We start from the raw sequence: 18,817 nt of genomic DNA, 5'->3' as shown, positions 1-18,817 counted from the left end.
AACAGCTTAAAGGACAGGGCAAGCAGCACACACAGTCAAGATTATTTAACATAAGCTTTGTTTTATTACATGTTTAAAGATTGTTGAGAACTTCTTTTTAAAAAGTAACAGACTTGATAGCTCTGTTTTTAAAGACCATTTAATAGGCAGAAGCAGTACTCCTTAACATGTACTCTGGGATGTTATTCTTATGAAATACTAAATCAGGTTACATTGTAATTAAACTTGTACAGAACGTGTACTAACAGTAATGCAGGCTCTCGTCTTCAAGTACTGTTGTACTTTCAACGCTTCACTATCAACCAATTTCCAACCGTATTAATAAGTTGTGCTTTTTGCTGTTTGAAAAGAACTGCAAAGACAAAAATTAATCACATGGTTTATTTTTCAACAACTTTTGGAAGTATTATACTAGATTCCCATTTCATCTGCAAGTAGATTAACAAAAGCAAAGGTTAGCAAAGTTCTCTCGTTCTGCTTTTCCCATGGTAATACATTTCAGCTAGGGTCTGCTTATAAAGGGTCCAATTGTGAAATATTTGCTTATATCAATGTGCATTTACTCAAAGGAGTAGTTTTAATCAAGTCATTGGCACTACTTCTGTGAGTAAGAGCTAACTAATGTAAGAGTCCCAGGGGCGACATTCTGAAATCAATTTGAAGGGAATAAACAAATATGTAACAATGACAATAAGCTCCCAAATCAGTGCCTTAATACTTAAAGATATAACCACATCTGTTAATTCTAACACAGATGAGCAGTGAGAAAACAGTTCCTTCCTTCCAACTAGTGTTTTAAATGGTCATTGATGACAATCTTCCAAGTGTTCTGAATTCTTTTGAAACTCTGACCCTAAATGCCTAGGAGATCATTGTACATCAAGAGTTGACATCTGGACAAAGAGATGCATCTTGCAACTCTTTCTAAATGTGGACAAGTCGGTACTTACTTGTATTTCTGGAGACCTTATTTCAAAAGTGTGGAGCCGCTGAGTCCTGCAAGGTCAGATATAGATGTCGGCACCAGTCCTCAAGCCTTCTATAGGTGCAACTCCCATTGACTTCAATTGGGTGTTCCGCACATGGAGGGCTTGGAAAATCACAGCCCTGTTCTGCATTAAACAATCTGAACTGCCTCACAGCTGAAACAGACACACCATTTGAAAATGACAGCAACTTTTACATGACTGAGCACTGAAGTGTTTGCCCACGAGGTGCCTGAGTGTTTCAGAGTGGTCAGGTGACTTGCTCGATATCAAAAATCAAGTCAGGGCAGAACCAGTACTGGAACCCTGAGGTTCTGACTCCCAGCCCCAGCCCCAGCCCCTAGCCTCTAGATGACACTTCTCCCAGAAACCCCAGCCAAAAACAAGCAAGCTCCTGCACAGTAATAATGGGGTTTTTCTTCTCTTGTTTAATCATCTTCATGTCTCTGTAACTTGGATTTAAGGTTCAAATAAGAAGTACTAGATGAGACTTTAGAAACACAAGTCTCAGAGATCCCAAAATGGGGACAAACCAAACAACAGAAACATGCTACTTGTCATGTAATATCCCTAATGAGACACATGGAGACACTAAAACTAATCAGCCAATTAAATAGCAACAAAGAATACAAACCAAGGTTCTGCTTTAAATGCTCCGAGCTAACTTCAGCCCAGCCCTCTGCTGTACTTGTACACAAGCGCAGGGAGCTGTCGTAGGGGCCTCTTATTCCACACATCCAGTCACGGCACAAGCAGCAGGGCATGATCCCTTCATAACACTGGACAGAGCACTGAATGGTATGGCAGATTAAAGTGATGGCCTGTGACTTGGGGAGCTCATAAACCCACTCCAGTCTCCAAACGTGTGTTGCCCTCAGGAGCAAGGGTTGGCAAGCAAATGAATAGGACCACACTGCACTCCTCCTGCTTGGAGAAGCAGTGAAGGACACTTCACAGCATCTCTCCTTGGCATGCACTCTAATCTAGCAATTCATAAGGGCACCGGCCGGGTAGATACAGGCAGTCATGCTTTTTCCTGTCAATGAGCTATTGGAATTCCGGTTTCAGACAGTTGTCTTGCTTACCTGCTGGGCACTGGACAGAAAGGTGAATTTGGAAGACAGCAGGCTGGTGAGCCACTAACTGCCTCACTCAAGGGGTCCCATGTAGGAGGACCAAGAACTAGCAGCCCCCCTCCCCCTTAAACTCAGCTCTTGTCTTTGTGAGCAAAAGCATGGAGGAACTGAAGAAGGGGGCGGGAGAAAACTGACTAAGCACAAAGGTGTAAATCAATACATCCATACAAACAAATAAAATGGGACTGTCCCACTTTATAAAGTCAGTAGGGATATAGAAAACCTTCACTGTGGCTGCTTAGAATTTTGCTGGCTGTAATCTCAGACGCATGGTGCATAGCTCCAAGTGTCTTAAAAGTGTTTAATGCAGAAGTGGATTTCTCTAGATGTGCAAAGAGAAGTCTATTAAGTTTATTTATGCAATAAAGTATTTAACTTTGCTGCACCCAACCAAAAGAGTGAGAACTGTGTTTTTCTCCGACAATTATTATATGCTCCCTATGCATATGACAGAGTTTGGCCCTAGGAATCTACACATAAGCTTGATAATATGGTGAGGGAGTAGGGAGAATTGAAACCACACTCAGGTAATTTTTATGTTACCACTATTTTCAAGAAAAATATATATGGATTGTATTGAATATCCGTCCTAGAAAATGCAGCACTGTTAATGGACAGTGTAACAATTTACATGGGGTTAGGTTTTTTTGTATTCACCAATAAGTGACTAGTAAGAGAAATCCTCATAATTTTGTTGCGGTCCATTGAATTGGAATTTTCATGAGACAGCGTGGTAAGTTTCACATCAGCTGGCGACAACTCCCATCATGGCAACTGCAATTAATTGTGTGTTTGTACCTTTTAAGGAGACAGAATGTTTTCATCTTCATATAAGGAGCACTTAAATAGAAAGTTCTGTTCAGACAAGCTGAGAGACCTTTACAATTGTACCTTGAAAACTGAGCTCTAGAGTTTGCACCACGACCTTAGCATGAGGGATATAGTTGTGAGTGGGCTGCCTGTCTACCCCACTGTGTGGTGATCACAATGCTCTTGTTGTTACTGCACCTTTCTTAACTCTTTCATGCCGGGGAATGTTTTCCTTGTTAGTCTGGAATTCATGTGTGTCTATTACCCTTTGTTTGGTCCAGTTTTGAAATCAAGTGCACCCCTAGACCGTCTCCCCTTTGAAAACAATGTTTAGGAATCCATAAAAAGAATCAGCTTGGGTACTTCTGTGCTTTTTTTTATATGTACTTTTCATTACAATCAAAATGTTAAAAAAACACCTAACTTCCTAGAGTTACTTACTGATCCAATGGACAGAGGACTGGACAGGAAGCCAGGAAAGCTGAGTTCTGTTCTTAGTTTTGCCATTGACCTGTGGTGTGAGCTGGGCATGTCATTTATGTGATCTGTGCCTCATCTGTGTAGCGGGGGATAATGATAACTACCAAGCTTTGTAAAGTGCTTTGAGAGCTATGGATGAAAGGCATACATAGGAGTAAGTATTCAATAATAAAACAAGCTGTCAGGGGCATTTTATTCCTTCCCAAACAAAATTTTCTAACAGCTGTTTATGGGCTGGATGGTAGGAGGGGGAGCACGTCAGGAGCTTTGAGATCAAATTCTTCTTGGAACCTGAGGCAAGCACAAAGATGAAAGGCTGTGGTAGACCTGCATGTTGTCATCTCATTTTGTCAAAAGTACACCATGAGCCTACTTAACCTAAATGATCTTCACGCTTCTAATTGACCAGAACCCCTTTCTGCACAGATTTAGTTGGAAGAGTATCTCTAGTTTACAGCAGGAGTGCCTCGCATCCCGTTACATAAAGTACTGTATTGTAATAACCAACTCTGTTCGCAGTATGCACCTCACTTCTAACGTAGAATGCCTGGCTCTTTAGAAATAGCTACATAGGAAACGGGCACAGTAGTTTTCTCTGTCTGTTTGGCAATTAACCGTTCACTGGCTTTTTTTGTTGTAACATGCACTTCCTCTCTTGTTTTCATTCAAGCTTTGTACGCCATGGAAATTAATGTGGAGAAAGACAAACAGACCGGAGAGACCAAGATTCTCTCTGCATCACCTATTGGCCCAGAGGGGACCCATCAAAGAAGATTCAAAGTCTATGATGATGGTACCAAGGTAGTCTATGAGGTTCACTCTGGAAGCACAGTAGTAGAAAATGGAGTACATAAATTAAGCTCAAAGGATGTAGATGAACTTATACAGAAAGCTGGACAATCAAGTATAAGAGGAGGGTATGAAATGGCTGTGTCAGCCAGGAATGTGATAGCAGATGGAAACCTTAGCCATGTGAAGGAACAAATGCTCTTCAAAGAGGCAAAATTAGAAATGGTACATAAACCTAGCAAGGGGAATTCTGGGAATCCTCAACACCAAGCAAAAATCTCTGGAGATGAAGTCCCAGAGGCCAGCATGGATCAACCAGTGACAATGATTTTTATGGGTTACCAAAACATTGACGATGAAGAGGAGACAAAAAAAGTGCTGGGCTATGATGAAACTATCAAGGCAGAACTGGTCCTCATCGATGAAGATGATGAAAAGTCCTTGCGTGAGAAGACCGTGACTGACGTATCCACCATGGATGGAAATGCAGCCGAACTGGTCTCCGGAAGGCCTCTGTCTGACACAACAGAGCCCTCCTCTCCGGAGGGGAAGGAAGAAAGTCTGCCCATGGAACCAGTCCCAGGTACACAAAAGAAAAAGCGATGTCAATGCTGTATTATCATGTGACCACTTCTTCCTTCCCTGTTCTGAGCAGCACCTGCTCCATCACTTCCTTAGACCTCACTGTACTTCTAACTGCAATACTGTGATCTGGAAGTGAATGCCTCCATTGCCTTGCAGATGGGTTGCTTTGATTTCTAGTTCTTCAGGAAGATGCACACACGAATATTATTTTCCCACCAAACATACTGTTTGTTTTTTAGTTTTTAGAGTGAGAGAGAAATGGGAAAGTGAACAAACGCTTTCATATTTACTTGATTTTATATAAATATATATATAAAGAAAACACTTTTTATATTTTACTTTATATATCTGGCAGGATTGATCAGATTCCCAATGTTTTGTGGGAGTCTGAATTTCACAGTAGCTAGGTATGAGAGCCTTAAAAAAATCATATTTTAACATTATTTTATAGATTTTGTGGGGTGGAGGGAGCATAGATCATTTTATCATTTTAATTTGCTAAAACTCAGATACACCCTTCTCAAAATGTTTGCATAATTTTGTTGTACATTAACTTTGGAGTTCATTTTGTGGCGTCAAAAAAATTCCATAGGCTATTTCTGCTTATTGGTAAAACCAAAAGTGGACCTTAATTATTCTTTCTAACAAATCACAAATGATGATTTTGCCTTATATAAATCTTCCAGATTACAGTATTGTGCATCTACTTTATCTCCTTAAATTACAGTGGAAATTACCTTGACATCAAAAACATCCAGCTGTCACCACAAGTGAAATGTAGTTACTGATTTAATTACTTGCCTTTCAGTAACTCTGCCTATGTTTATTTATGAGATTTTTCTGCTGAACACCGGCATATGAGAGATACTATTTTTCTGTTTCCTTCTAACATGAATCATTTTACTCTCTGATCTTGCTCCCAGTGAAGTCAGTGGAAAAGCACCCATTGACCTCAATGGGAGAAAGTACGGGTTCTCACTTTGTACTTTCTTTCAAAGAAGCATTTCTTGATACGTGTAATCAAAGTAAACCTATAAACGTACAGACCTAGGACCTGATCCTACCATCCTTACTCAGGCGAGGTTCCCATGGAAACACATTGGAGCTTTACTTGAGTAGATATTTCAGAAGGAAGGATTATGTTGATTAGGCCAAGATTTCCAAAAGTGTCTAGCGATTTTGGATGCCTCATTTTTGGGGGGGCGGAGTGGTGGGTGCTCTATTTGAGGCCCCTTAAAGCAGCTTGATTTTCAAAAACTGTTCACCTGCCCTCTGAAAATTCAGATCCTTCTCAAGCATCTCAAAGAGAGAATCGAAAACACTGAAGCATCCAAAATCACTAATTGGTTCTAAAAACCTTGGCTTTTAGATTCTACTATCTACAGTGGAAAAGAAGTCAACTTTTTCATGGCAAGACTATGGCCCTGATTCTGAACTAACGTGCACTGGTTTTACACCAGTGTAACTCCATTGACTTCAGGGGAGCTACTCCTGATTTACCCCAGTACAAGCGAGAGAAAAAGCAGCACCTATAATTTTTGGTGGTTAAATATTTTCAATCATGATGATTATGTCAAAGTATCTTTGAAATTACCAGACTTCCCCCCACAAAAAAAGAAGGGAAAAAAAGAAAAAACAACCCCTCCCCCAAAAAACACCCCTCTTTCCAGGCTGAAGTGGCTTCTATGATATTTCTACTCTTTCTTGGATGGCGTTTTTACTGCATTAACTATTCATTCTAAACATCTGATTAAACAGTTCTTGCTCTGAACTCTTTTCTTTCTGGGCCAGTAAGAAACATTTGTTTGTGGTAGCTATTATATGAGACATACAAAAACAAAAGGGAAAAAGAAAAGAAGAAAAGGGACTTATGCTATTCCAGTTAGCCATTAATAGCAAACCTCTTACTTAACCTTTCACCGCTATCCATTGGCCCTTAGTGAAAGGCAAGTGGAGACTAGCAAATGATAGCCACATACAGATGGCTCCTGCTGCAATCATACTAGCTGACATATTCACTGCTGGTATTGGGAATATACCACAGGCCTGACGTAAAGTTCATTGGATGCCCGTTAACCTCAGTGAGCATATGGATCACAACCTAATTGAAATGTTGGAATTCTGCAAACTATTACTCTAGATCTCCATCAAACTTGCATGATTAACAGGTCATTTTTATCAGCAAAAAAAGTTGTGGTGATCCCGTGATTACATCAGCATGACTGGTGGCTAACTTTTCCGTCCTGGAAACCTTACAGCCTCATTTTTCAGAGGTGTTAATCACTCTCAAGTCTCACTCGGAACTCATATAGGCTGTCCTTATACCTCCCTGCAGGTCACATGCTCCCTCATCACATGATCCTCCTGTGCCCATTACCTGGGAAGTGATTCCCTTGAAAGTCCAGACACATTGGGGCATGCATGTACCCCAGGACTAGTGCATTGTTATAATCACATATCAGTGGGAGCTACAGGTATATATAAGAAAGAGAGAAGTGAGTCTTTATTGGTTAGAAGTAGAGCACAAGCCTTAGACTTTTATTTCTCATACTGCCAAAAAGCTATTGTTCAGTTATTGCAAACTAATATTTAATGCCCCTAAAGACCAGTTGTGTTGCATTCATTCGTGTGGACATCGTGGTTAATGGGCCAATGTTAAAGTAGAAAAGCCATGGCTTTTTAATAGATAACTTAGAAAGGTCTTTTACTTCTTGACCAAAACTGGTTCCCTGTCTGAGGGGAATAAGGAAAAAGAGAAAAAAAAAAAAAGAGAGAGAGAGAGAGAAAAAAATGTTCCCTCTAAACTCATAGAGCCAAATCTTCAACTATACTGACTTACCCCAGCTGGCCCTAATATTTTTAGTTCTTTGCATTGTCTTATTTAGCAAATCTCACAGCATCATCTGGATGTTAGATTTTTTCATTTTAACCTCTTTTCATTAAACTGCAGCCTATATCGAGAAGTGCAACACGTTAACGTAGGCTAATGAATGTAAATAGGGTTTCCATGGCTTCTTTGAGCTTCAGACTAGGTTTATTTCCCCCCACCCCTAAATATTCTATAGCCTGCGGAAATATGTGCGCAATCAGACACAAAGCAAAGGGTCCACTTTCTGAAAGAAGCAGAGATATATTTCATATTGAGACTTCATAAGGATCATGATGGGAGTTTTCAGTTTTGTTTTAAACAAGCTCCCTGTCTCTGGTTAACTTAAGAAGCTTGTGTTCATTTGCAATTTCAGCATGAAAAGATATTTACAAACAAACAAACAGAGTTGGAAATGGTTCTGTGACAACATTTTGCCACAATAAACTGTTTGCCTTAACTTTTGTAAGAAAAACAAAAAACGTACTAACTTTTCAGTGTATCTTTTCCTAGACTGAGAAAAAAGACAAAACAAACAAACAAAAAAATAGCCTGCGGAACTCTTTTATATTTTATATTTTCTAAATTTCTACAGATTTACTTTGCATGTCATGCCGAGTTTTCATCGAGGGACTATTGTCTGGCAAATCACTGCAACTTTTTTTAACAATGAAGAAAAAACATACAAAATCATGAAACACATTATTCTTAGTGGCCAGGCAATTCCTTTTAATTATAAGGACATCACTACAGAAAGGAAAGAATTACAGGGTTGTTTTCTTTTTTTATTTCCTGTGGCTGATGTACTGTATGCTCTATGTTTACAGAACTCTTCTGGTCTGCCTTTGTGATGTTATCTAAATGAATGACAAAAGAGGCATGATGTGCCATTTGACAGTTTGCCTTAGCACTCTTTCGTTTTTCTTCTTCTTTTCAGTTTTTTCCCAACATTGCAGGCTGTATTCCAAAGCTGTATAAAACACAACATTATCTTTCAATCCCCATAGCCCTATTAGAGTATACAAGCTCTTCTCAATTAAGCGACTGGAGTCCAGTCCATAGAGGTGCAATATAAGGCCCCAATCCTGAAAACACATAGGCATGCTTTTCTGTGAGGAGTCCCCTTTTTAATCAAAGGAACTCCTTGCAGTAGTAAAATTACTTACGTGCGTAAGTGTTTTCAGGATCAGGGCCTAAAAGGCTAACACAGGGTGTAGTTTGGGCATTATTTGTGTGCTCACTCCAGTTTTATGCATTGCAGTACGACCCATTAACGGTGTGATCCTGAGATGTGTTGAGTGCTACGACTCCCATTGACAAAAACTGTCGCTCGCCATCTCGTAGGATCAGGTCCTGATTCAGTACCACTGTATGACATTGCTGCCATTGCCCTTGTAATGTTGAATTAACACCCTCTGGAACTTTACTGAAGACTCTTCTGACAGTTTCTCCCCATTCTATTCAAGTTAACCAATGGCTCAGCGGTTATCTCAATACTGAAAAGAAAAATAAACTATGAGCAAGTGACTTAGTGGGAGCATAATGATGACATACAAAGGTGCTTGCAAAATGAAGGGTTCTTAATTAGCTGTGCATTACCTCTTCATTTAGTCTAACCTTCAAGTTGCATATTCTGAAAATAAGAGACAATATAATAGAAAATGTAGTATTTTACATTTGTGTATTTTTTTAAGGAATCGTATTTTTATAAGGAAATACAGATCCTGAATGGGGATTGAATTTCAGAATATAGTCATACCCAGGATACTGAGTCACTTGGAACTTTTTTCATGATAATGCCCAACTTCTTGGGATCTTTTGTAGAGCAAACCTCACTCTTAGATCTGAAAGCAAGGTCACCAATTCTTTTTTAAGAGAAATGTTGGGTAGAATCTAGTAAACATTATGGGACTGTTATAAACCCAATCAAGTCAATAAATGTATACCATAGACAAATTTGATCCCAGGTCTTCAATCACTAGATTAAAGAGATGTTTTACAACCTCATATCTTGTGTCTAGTGAGCCCTCATAGCAGCTAATAACTCCCTGTTATTAAAGAGTGAGAGAGAAGTGATTGAAAAAAGGGCAAAAAGGTTGTGATTTTTTTTTTCAATTTTCCCCCCCATTTTACTAAATTTGACATTTACCAAATGTCAAAAACTTGAAAAATGTTGACCACAAAAAGTGGGGGGAAATAATTCAGAAAAATTTTGATTTTTCCCATTTGTTTTTTGAATGTTGAATTTTCAAAATTCAATAAATTTTGACCAGCTGTCTCTATATAACGACAAATTCAGGAGTTGCTCAGACTATGCCGTGTCAGATATTTTGGTGTCAGTAGTAACTTTTAGCACTGAGTTACAATGGTAGGTCACTGGCAGTGGAACCCAATAAAAGACATAGTGTTAGACTTTAATTTTTGAACGTAAACCAGAAAGTTGTGAACTATGATTGCTATAAAGCTTTAAACTATGAATGGATTATCATTTAAACCGAAAAGAGTGTAAATTCATCATGTAATATAAACGTATGATATACTATTCAGCTTGTATATATTGAGAGGAATGCATGAGATTTTAAAAATATCCCACTTGTATTTAAAAGGACAGACAAAAATACTGAACACACAAGTTTTCAGATAAACTCTGTTTTCACCTCACCCCAGCCTACCTCTGTGTTCCCTATTTTTGTTGTTCTTGTCTGGAAGAGAACCCTTTGCCAATATACGTTTGCTTCAAGAAGGCCTGCAGATCAGCAATCTTACTGTTATGCCAGTCTCCCGCCGAGGCGCCCTGTCTAGCAGGAACGGGCGGCCTTCCTGGTGTGTGAGATTTTAGACTTCTCTAAACCCTTTCTTGGGTTTGCACAAGAAGGTTTTGTTTGTAAATCTGCTTTTCCTGCTACTTAAACCCACATTTTTCTCAAAGGATGATTCAGATTTTTTAAGGTCTTGTCTACATGAGAAAGTGAACCAGTTTAACTAAATCGATTTAAAAATCGATCCAAACCAATGCAAACCCCAATTTGGATGCACTAATACTAATTTAATCTTTTCCCATATCAATTTAATTTGCACTGGTAAATTACTGACTTGGGCCCTGATCATAAAAAGCTACCCAATAGGTCCCAAGGCCTAAAGCCTTACCCACAGGCATAACTTCAAGCACACAAGCAGCCCCCTTTAGTTCAATAAAATTCCTCACAGGGGTAAAATTTAAGCACTTTGCAGGATTGGGGCCTTAAGCTATACAGATATGAGCAAGAGTTAAACTGGTGTAACCGTGCAGGTATTTGCACTGCTTTAACTAGATTGATTCTTACATTGATTTAGTGGAACTGGTTTACTTTTCTAGTAGAGACGAGGCCTAAGACGTGTTCTTCTAGCTGACAGGAAGTCTGTACTATGTATCAAGGTTAGAAGAATTCCTTCGTCTCCCTGAGCCCAGCTCAGAAAGTTAAGCTGTCATACAATGGTGGCCTGTAAAATACACACAAAAGCATTATATAAAATATTGAGAGAGAGAGAGAGTTGGGAATTTTCCATTAAACTATTCCCCCTCACCATCTCTGCTCTTTTTCCCCATGCTTTCAGTCTGTCACTCTCCTCCGTTGTTCCTCCTCTTCCCGCCCCCCTGCCCACCTTCTCTGTTCACAGTCTCCTCTAAGCAGAATGAGAACCTAATAAGTTAAGAGTTGAAAATTCAATCCCCATGCTGTTCAAGTAGGTCCTGAATAAGACAGAATGACGTGGGCCCATCCCTAGTGCTTAGGCTGTGTCTACACTACAGACCTTACAAAGGCACAGCTGTACCACTGCAGTAAGGACTCTTCTGTAGCCGCTCTATGCCGACAAGAGATATTAAACCACCTGCAATGAGCAGCAGTTGCTAAGGTGGTGGGAGAGCGTCTCCCACCAGCATAGCGCTGTCCACACCGGCGCTTTTGTCAATTAAATTTATGTCAGTCCGGGGGAGTTTTTTCACATCCTTGACTGATAAAAGTTTTACCAACTAAAATGCTAATGTGGACAAAGCCTTAAATGCCATTGGGTAAGTTCTGACCTCAGCTACACATGTACAATCCCATTGACATCCATGGGGTTGTAAGCATGTACGGTACAGTGGGTACCATTAAAATCTTGCCATTTTTACCCATTCTTAGTATAGAAAATGCCATAAATAGCATGGTACAAACCAATACCCTGGTGTATTGAATGTCAACATATTAATGCCACCCACTGTAAATGAGAGAAAAATCTGGCCCCACACTGTACCTTGGAAAGTTCTGCAGATATTGTCAGTCAAAGGAAGGAGCAAAAGTAAGGGCTGGTCTACACTGGGGGGGATCGATCCAAGATACGCAACTTCAGCTACGTGAATAGTGTAGCTGAAGTCGAAGTATCTTGGATCTAATTACCTGGGGTCCAGACGGCGCGGGATCGATGGCCGCGGCTCCCCCGTCGACTGCGCTACCACCGCTCGCTCTGGTGGACTTCCGGAGTCGACGGTGAGCGCGTTCGGGGATCGCTATATCGCGTCTTAACGAGACGTGATATATCGATCCCGGATAAATTGATTGCTACCCACCGATACGGCAGGTAGTGAAGACATACCCTAAAATTTAAAATCCATCACTGACTGATCCAATTTGTGAAAGGCCCTGCTCCCAAACCCAGTCACTGATTCTAACAAGCACCAGTATTCTAAATGGTTACCACCGCTGTCAGAGTCGGGCACCTATGCAACAGAGAAGATCTGTGCAACCATCTAAAGCCCAATTCAGCAGAGTGCTTAAAGCTTAAGCACATGCTTAAAATTAAACACATGCTTAAGCTCACTGCTGAATAGGGACAGACTTAAGGACATGTTTAAAGTTCAGCACCTGCTTAAGTCTCAAGTGCTTTTCTGAATCAGGGCTCTAATTTTGTCCTGTACTTTATAATTAAGGATGTAGGCACTGCTTATAGGCAGATGCAGGACACACATCCATTTAAAAGCTTTTTCCTTTCCAGTGTCTAAGGGCAGACAAGCAATGCCAGGTCAGAACAAGGACGAAACCACATTTCCTGCTTCTCCCCGCCTCCCACCCCCCACGCCATATATAAATACATTATTATTTCCGGGGTCCAAGAAAATGTTGTGTAAAATGCAGCTTTTATGGTGAATGTAGGTTGTGGATGAGCCTTTTTTTTCCCCCCAAAGCTTTAGTTGCCCACTTTCTTTGTGAGCAAATGTAAATAAAAATCCCATTTTGTTGGGGGGAAAACTGTTGTGCTAACACTGGATTAGAATTGCTGGGATAGCTGCTGTACTTTGTAACCTGAAGTGTACTTTTTTGACTGTTATGTTTTCTTCAGATTTAAAAAAAAAAAAAAAAAACGAGAACAAAAAATAAACCAAGAACACTGCCAGCAACAGCCAGGCTGTAACTGTGGCTTCTCTCTCTTTTTTTTCTCTGTACAGTATTACTAGTAAATAAATCTGCCTTTCCACTGCGCCTACCTCTGTGTCTTTGTGCTGTGTTTCTCTCTAACTCCCACTCTTCACGACGCTCTGGGATCTCCAGAACATTCTGCAGTGGAGCAAGCTCTCTCACTAAAAGAATTAAATTACTAACCCCGCCTTGGTGGGTTTTTTTCTCCTCTCTTGTGCCCTGCCACTGCTCCTGCTACTCCTCTTTGATGCTTCACCACATAATTAACTCATCGTTGTGTTGTGTCATTTTTCTTTTCCCTTTTCTTTCTTACAAGATACTTTGCCTGAAACTCCATAGGCCCTATTGGTTGTAAGATCACGTAAGCATTTCCCTGTTCGTGGAAGATAAAGGCTCGATTTTAATCAGTGAGCCAATACACCTCTACCCCGATATAACGCTGTCCTCGGGAGCCAAAAAATCTTACTGCGTTATAGGTGAAACCGCGTTATATCAAATTTGCTTTGATCCAATGGAGTGCGCAGCCCTCCCCCAACCCCCAGAGCACTGCTTTACCGCGTTATATCCGAATTCGTGTTATATCAGGTCGCATTATATCGGGGTAGAGGTGTACATCAGAAGTCAATTTCCTGACCAGGGAAAGTTCTCCATACAATATATTTAAGTCCCAAGAATAAACGGTAATAGGACTTGGGCAGTGTCAAAATCAATAGACTGTCATTTTCTTCTAGGGCTTACCATGAGAGTGTCCACCATATTTTTAAATGAAAACCCAACCCCTTATTTTATTCTCAACACCAGGTTTTATTTATTTAGACTTATAAAACTGCTCAGGAGGGTGCCTTCTCCACATGCTTTCGGTCTCCTTGATAGAATGCAGCACCTAAGAACTGCAATTTAAAGTAATCCCCCACCCCCCTTATTCCCCACCACTACAATCCTTGCCCTCCACACCCTCCCACCCCTGTTTTCAAGTGCCTGGGTGAAAAGATGAGCCTTGCAACATTGCGGGTGTTTATTTGTCCCTTAGTGTCACATTACAATTTCCATTTGAGGGATAAAATGGACTCTGTGACCTTTACCAGGCTCCCGGTGGTCACTGCTGATAAATAAAAGCTGAACTTCAAGGGTGGGATGAGGGGGTAGAGGGAAAGGGTTTGTGTCCCTTTTTGCTGCTTTATAATACAGACCAGAAAGGTTTGGTTATGGGGGTTTTTAAAGTTGGTTTTCCTGTGCTTTTTTTAACATGAGACATTTAGATCTGGACTACCATGGAAGGCTCTGTGGATGGCTGGAGAACTGGTATGTTTAGGACATTTGAGTTATCAAAAAAGTGAGATCTGATTAATGGAAAAGTGATTTTTGGTCACCGTATTAAAAACGCTTTGTTTTTGCAAACCCCTGTTTAACACAAACATTTATAAGAAATGTTCTCTTCAATTAAGGCCTGAGAAATCTCTGAGTCCACATATCTGAGTCATCCAAGAAGTCCTCTGACAAAACCAGCCAAAGAACAGTTGGCACTCCTGTTGGTACTAAGTTTTAAGCCAAAAAAGCAGACAAGCAAAAGGCACACACCACATTTTTCCCCTTTCCAAGTCACCTTAAAAAGACAGTAACATTTTTTCACTCTCATAGCAAGTAGGAGAAAAGAAAATGCTTACACCTTCTAATTGATTTGGGCAACACTCTTTCTACTCTTCTTGAGTAGCCCCATTGACTTCAGTGGGATTCTCATGGTGCATTCTGCTTGAGCAGGGTTACCACAATCTGACCCTCATAATTCATGTATATCTATTACCAGAAGGAAGCAGAACAGTAAACAAAGTAGTAGTTTAACTTGCTTGCTTGCAGTGTGGGTTACTACTGATACAACAGAATATTTAAAGTAGTGATACTCAGACCTCAGTGGTTCAGGAACCAAATTAGCAATCAACATTATGCAAAAGAGCCATAGTACTAGGAATTCATTGTTTCATTTAGTGCATTTGTGTGTGTGTGTGTGTGTAATATATATATAATTCTCACAACAAAATGACTGAACAAGTATTATTTTATCAACTACAACTGGTTAATAACATAGTAAAAGCATCTTGATTTGTTAATCTCACACTGTTTTAATAGCATGTGCTGCAAGGAGCCGCAGGAGACACATTAAAGAGCCACTTTTGGTTCCCGAGCCTCAGTCTGAGTATCCCTCATCGCAAGGTGATTTAAAGATGGTTTGGTTGTAAAAATGGACGACAGTTCTTAGATATCCTCTGCTGTCAGGGTGGGATTGCACAACTTCCATTGGTGAGTTGTTACAGCACACTCACAGCTTGCCCCTCTGTTGCTTTGCACACCCAAGTCTCCCACTGACTCCTTGATTCCATCAGGACCCTTTGTACTTCACACCATGCAACTTGGCCCTGACGTTCTTAGCATTACAAAGGGAAGCATCATCCGCTAGTACTTGTAGGAGAGAGAAAACACTGGATGAGAGTCGCAGCAGCATTTTGGATGCTACTGGACATTCTGTTCTCTCCACTGTGCAGTTCTTCAGGGAAAAGTGAAATGAGAACAGTGAGATTTTTTCCCCCTTAAGACTAAACCACATAATTTTTCCAGCTACCACAAAGTCTTGGTCCATGTTTCCAATATATTATTATGTATTATGTGTTGATAATGCTCCATACCATACAGAAGATAGTGGAAACATAGCCTGTTCCCTGAGGAGTTTGCCATCACAACAGGAGCACAATACAGCACAGACACATGGACTCTTAGGGGACCAGGGGGAGGACTCACCTATGACAGAATGAGGATCTTTTGCTTAATGGCAACCAACAGACCATTGGGAGTGGAGGTGACTGACAATAACAGACTTCACGAATGATGTGGGGTTGGGGAAGATGTTTGAAAGGGAAAGTGGGCGGGAGGATGTCACTGCACCAAGATTAAGGGAAGGGAGTCCCCAGCGTACGGGGCAGAAGGAACAGATGGCATGGACAATTAGACTTTGTCACTCCAAAGGAAAGGGGAGTTTTCTGTGAACCTGGGGGAAAGAATTGTTTCCAAATGAAAGGGAGGGAAAAGAGCTTCCCCATTTAAAAAACGCTGAGCTTTCTCTCTGTCGATATAAGAAATGCTTCATATCTGAGTTCATCGAACACACAAAGGTGTAAGTCTGGATCTCTGGAGACCTGCTCCACCACAGAATTCCTGTGTGACTTTGGGCAAATCACATTTGGGCAATTCTCTGGCCCCCATATTCCCCATCTGCAAATGAGGATAATAATACTACGCACCCTACAAGTACCTAAGGTAACTAGAAAGCCATGTGTAAAAAAACAGTGCCAGTAATCAGGATCAGAGACTCTGAACTCCTCCCCAGAGTGAGCTCCTGTGTGACTTTGGGCAAATCACATTTGGGCAATTCTCTGGCCCCCATATTCCCCATCTGCAAATGAGGATAATAATACTAAAAAAAGAAGAACAGGAGGACTTGTGGCACCTTAGAGACTAACAAATTTATTAGAGCATAAGCTTTCGTGGACTACAGCCCACTTCTTCGGATGCATATAGAATGGAACATATATTGAGGAGATATATATACACACATACAGAGAGCATAAACAGGTGGGAGTTGTCTTACCACCTCTGAGAGGCCAATTAATTAAGAGAAAAAAAAAATTTTTTTTTGAAGTGATAATCAAGCTAGCCCAGTACAGACACTACGCACCCTACAAGTACCTAAGGTAACTAGAAAGCCATGTGTAAAAAAACAGTGCCAGTAATCAGGATCAGAGACTCTGAACTCCTCCCCAGAGTGAGCTCCTTAGAATTTTCTGTCCCTACGAGCAACATTGCCAAATTATGAAATATGGATTATTAAAAATGAACTCAGCAGCTTGCAGCAATCAGACGCAGCCTGTTTGGTACTGTTGGACGAAGACGGGCTCTGGAATTGTTTGCATGCAGGAGGACAAGAAAAAAGACTGATTTCATCTCCCTTTGGAATCCATAATGGGCCGGATCCTCAGCTGGGGTAAATCGGTGCAGCTTCACTGCCTGCAATGGAGCTATCCTGATTTACACTGGCTGAGGAGCTGGCCCGATGCGTATAATTCTAATGTTGTCATATTACTGCTATTAACTCCTTGCAATTAAAATTAAAAAAACCTGCATTAGCTTAAGTTTCCTGTAACTTTATATCAAATAAAATATGCCCACTGTGGAACTAGAGCTACAAGAATAGTAACATTTTTACCACTGGAGAAGCTGACAGGATCCTAATCAATTCATCAGTGAAGCAGAGAAAATAGTTCCTTCTGCTGACCGATCTATGCAAATTTTTTGGCTAGAGCTAAATTTCCAGGCAAATGGTGAGAAGTGATGCTACAGTCAAATAGCAAGTGCATGAACTGTGCCAAATGTGTAGCAATGCGGTGTAAGATACACACCCCTGGAAATACGCAGTTATGGCTATTTTGCTCTACGCCTCTATTACAAAAGCTGTTATGGATCATCTTTGGAACACAAGGGGGATTAGTGGACCAGGAGAAGTAACCCAGATCAGTTTCCATTCACACCAAACTGGGGAGAGAACAGAAATCATTCACTGTGTTATTACAGTGTTGCAAGGCTCTTAAAGCTTCAGCACCTGGAGTCATGTAATTATAGAGAATCTCAGCTCACATTTGAAACAAAGACTAAGTTTCTAGCTCTCCAGGTTGCAGGGAAAAGCTGGAAAACGAATTCTAATTGAGTTTGTAAGGTCCTTGGGGCTTTTTTTTTTCTGTATTTGTACAGCCCCTAGCACAACGGGTCCTGGTTTATGACTGTGGCTCATAGATGCTACCACAATATAAATGATAAATAATAACAACATAAAAGCCAGAAGGCAAATTAAAAGAACTCCACATTTTATTTCTTTAAAATCTCATTTTTTAAGCCTGACTTGTGATTTTGTGGGGCCTGACTCATGGTTTTTGAACATGGAGTTGGCAATCCTGGTATTGTTTTATTTATAGCCTGCCACGACTCACAAGGTGCTGGGCACAGTCCAAATATGTATGCAAATACAGAACCTGCCCCCAAGAGTAGATCTCACACTTGCATGCGCTTATTTGTTCCATTCTGGCTAGGACTGCTATAGGGAAAGAAATTCAGTCGCTATGTTTATTGCCATCTTTTTAAATAGTCTTTCTTTGGTGAGCATTTGACGTATATGACATAGGCAAGAACACAAGGAAAAATCAAAGTCTGCTCTGATCCAAAGTCAACAGGAAACTTCATAGATTAGAAGGCCAGAAGAAACCATTATCAGATCATCTGACCTTAAAGTGTTCAGTTCTACTGCCAGAGCTTGCAACCGGGTCCTCTGAGGCCATAAGCAAGAATCACACCACCAGCCCACCTACTTAAAGTTAAGCGCCTGTGTGCTTTCAGGACCAAGGCCTCATACTCTGTGCAACCCCCTGAACTCAATGTGGCTGTGTGGGAAGTATAAACAGGCAGAATTTGCTCCAGAACATAATAAATTAGACCCATAAGAGAGAAAGTTAATATTTAAATGAGTCTGGCAAAATTCTACTTGCTCAGAGCAAGCAACAGTTTGTTGGTGGGTAAGTGAAGTATGACACTCTTGAGATAGGATGTATAGAGCCAGCCCTAGCAATGTAGTAGACAGGAGAACTGAGCTATATTAGAGGGAAAGTCCCCACCTGACTTTGATAGAAACGTTCT

The 18,817-nt window shown here is 40.6% G+C and overlaps 1 protein-coding gene and 1 long non-coding RNA gene across 16 annotated transcripts in view; one reads left to right on the top strand and one right to left on the bottom strand.

The window, feature by feature from the left end:
- PALM2AKAP2 (PALM2 and AKAP2 fusion) overlaps nucleotides 1–18,817 on the top strand; it is a 498,698-nt gene that overhangs the window by 278,429 nt on the left and 201,452 nt on the right. For 7 of the 15 annotated variants that reach the window (XM_005292153.5, XM_005292152.5, XM_005292150.5 and 4 more), the window contains one exon: nucleotides 4,083–4,784. The exons of the other annotated variants lie outside the window; for them this stretch is intronic. In XM_005292153.5, the coding sequence (XP_005292210.2) occupies nucleotides 4,083–4,784 (702 nt within the window). The remainder of the gene's footprint in view (nucleotides 1–4,082; nucleotides 4,785–18,817) is intronic. 15 annotated transcript variants of the gene reach the window in all.
- On the bottom strand, nucleotides 6,975–7,297 carry LOC101939722 (uncharacterized). The gene is made up of 2 exons (XR_255652.4): nucleotides 7,214–7,297; nucleotides 6,975–7,163 (listed from the first exon to the last, which is right to left on the bottom strand). It is a non-coding gene; the product is annotated as an uncharacterized LOC101939722 (long non-coding RNA).

The sequence above is a fragment of the Chrysemys picta genome, chromosome 6, assembly GCF_011386835.1.
Source record: "Chrysemys picta bellii isolate R12L10 chromosome 6, ASM1138683v2, whole genome shotgun sequence".
Taxonomy (NCBI): domain Eukaryota; kingdom Metazoa; phylum Chordata; order Testudines; family Emydidae; genus Chrysemys; species Chrysemys picta.
The sequence above is the reverse complement of the archived record's forward strand: the minus strand, read 5'-3'. Positions and strand labels throughout refer to the sequence as shown.